The sequence below is a fragment of the Penaeus monodon genome, chromosome 33, assembly GCF_015228065.2.
Source record: "Penaeus monodon isolate SGIC_2016 chromosome 33, NSTDA_Pmon_1, whole genome shotgun sequence".
NCBI lineage: Eukaryota > Metazoa > Arthropoda > Malacostraca > Decapoda > Penaeidae > Penaeus > Penaeus monodon.
Genome location: NC_051418.1, coordinates 21,715,006 through 21,715,687, shown reverse-complemented (window position 1 = coordinate 21,715,687; position 682 = coordinate 21,715,006). Strand labels below are relative to the sequence as shown.

General features: G+C 35.9%; 1 protein-coding gene across 1 annotated transcript in view; it reads right to left on the bottom strand.

Annotated features, from left to right (window-relative positions):
• LOC119594143 overlaps positions 1 to 682 on the bottom strand; it is a gene marked incomplete in the record, with an annotated part of 99,462 nt that overhangs the window by 74,853 nt on the left and 23,927 nt on the right. The window contains 1 exon segment of the mRNA XM_037943210.1: positions 589 to 682. Coding sequence (XP_037799138.1) covers positions 589 to 682 — 94 coding nt within the window.

Below are 682 nucleotides of genomic sequence, written 5' to 3'. Positions count from 1 at the left end.
TCCAACAATCCTTATTAACAGACATGTGGGTATCTTCTCTACTCATTTGTTTTGGGCTCTCTTGACTAGCTTAAAATGGAACAAAAAGGTCCTTCCCATGATAAATTCCTATAATAACAAAAGGATTGCAGGGTGAAATGAAAATTGGATATGAAATTTTACATTCTGAGAGGCAAGCAAAGAATTGCAAGAGGCAATCCATAGACACTATACAGCATAAACAAAATTTTAAACTAAAATCACAGTTGACATGAAATGTATACAAGCACTCCTGTTATCAATAGATTAAAATATTCTTAGGCACCTGTTTTTTGACAATTATCATTGTTATTCAAAAGTGCCCTTATTTCATAAATAAATTCAGAACCAAAATTGACTGCTTTCTGATATTCTTAATCCTATCCTGTACCTGCCCTTCCATTTGGCACCGAGTACCTTAAATATGCAGGCAGAATTTACAGACTTTAATGCACACATTTCACCACTTTTTCATCCTGAGCCCAGCACAACCCAACTAAACTATACTACTTTACATTGAAATACACACGCAATACACTTTACAAAAGGTTTAAGGCTACTAAAACATACATCTCACTCTTCTGTGTCTAATTTTGGCAGCATTGGGAGGTAGTCTGACCACTTTGTTCTCGTCGGAATTCCTTCGTCTCCTCTTGGTTGCAGC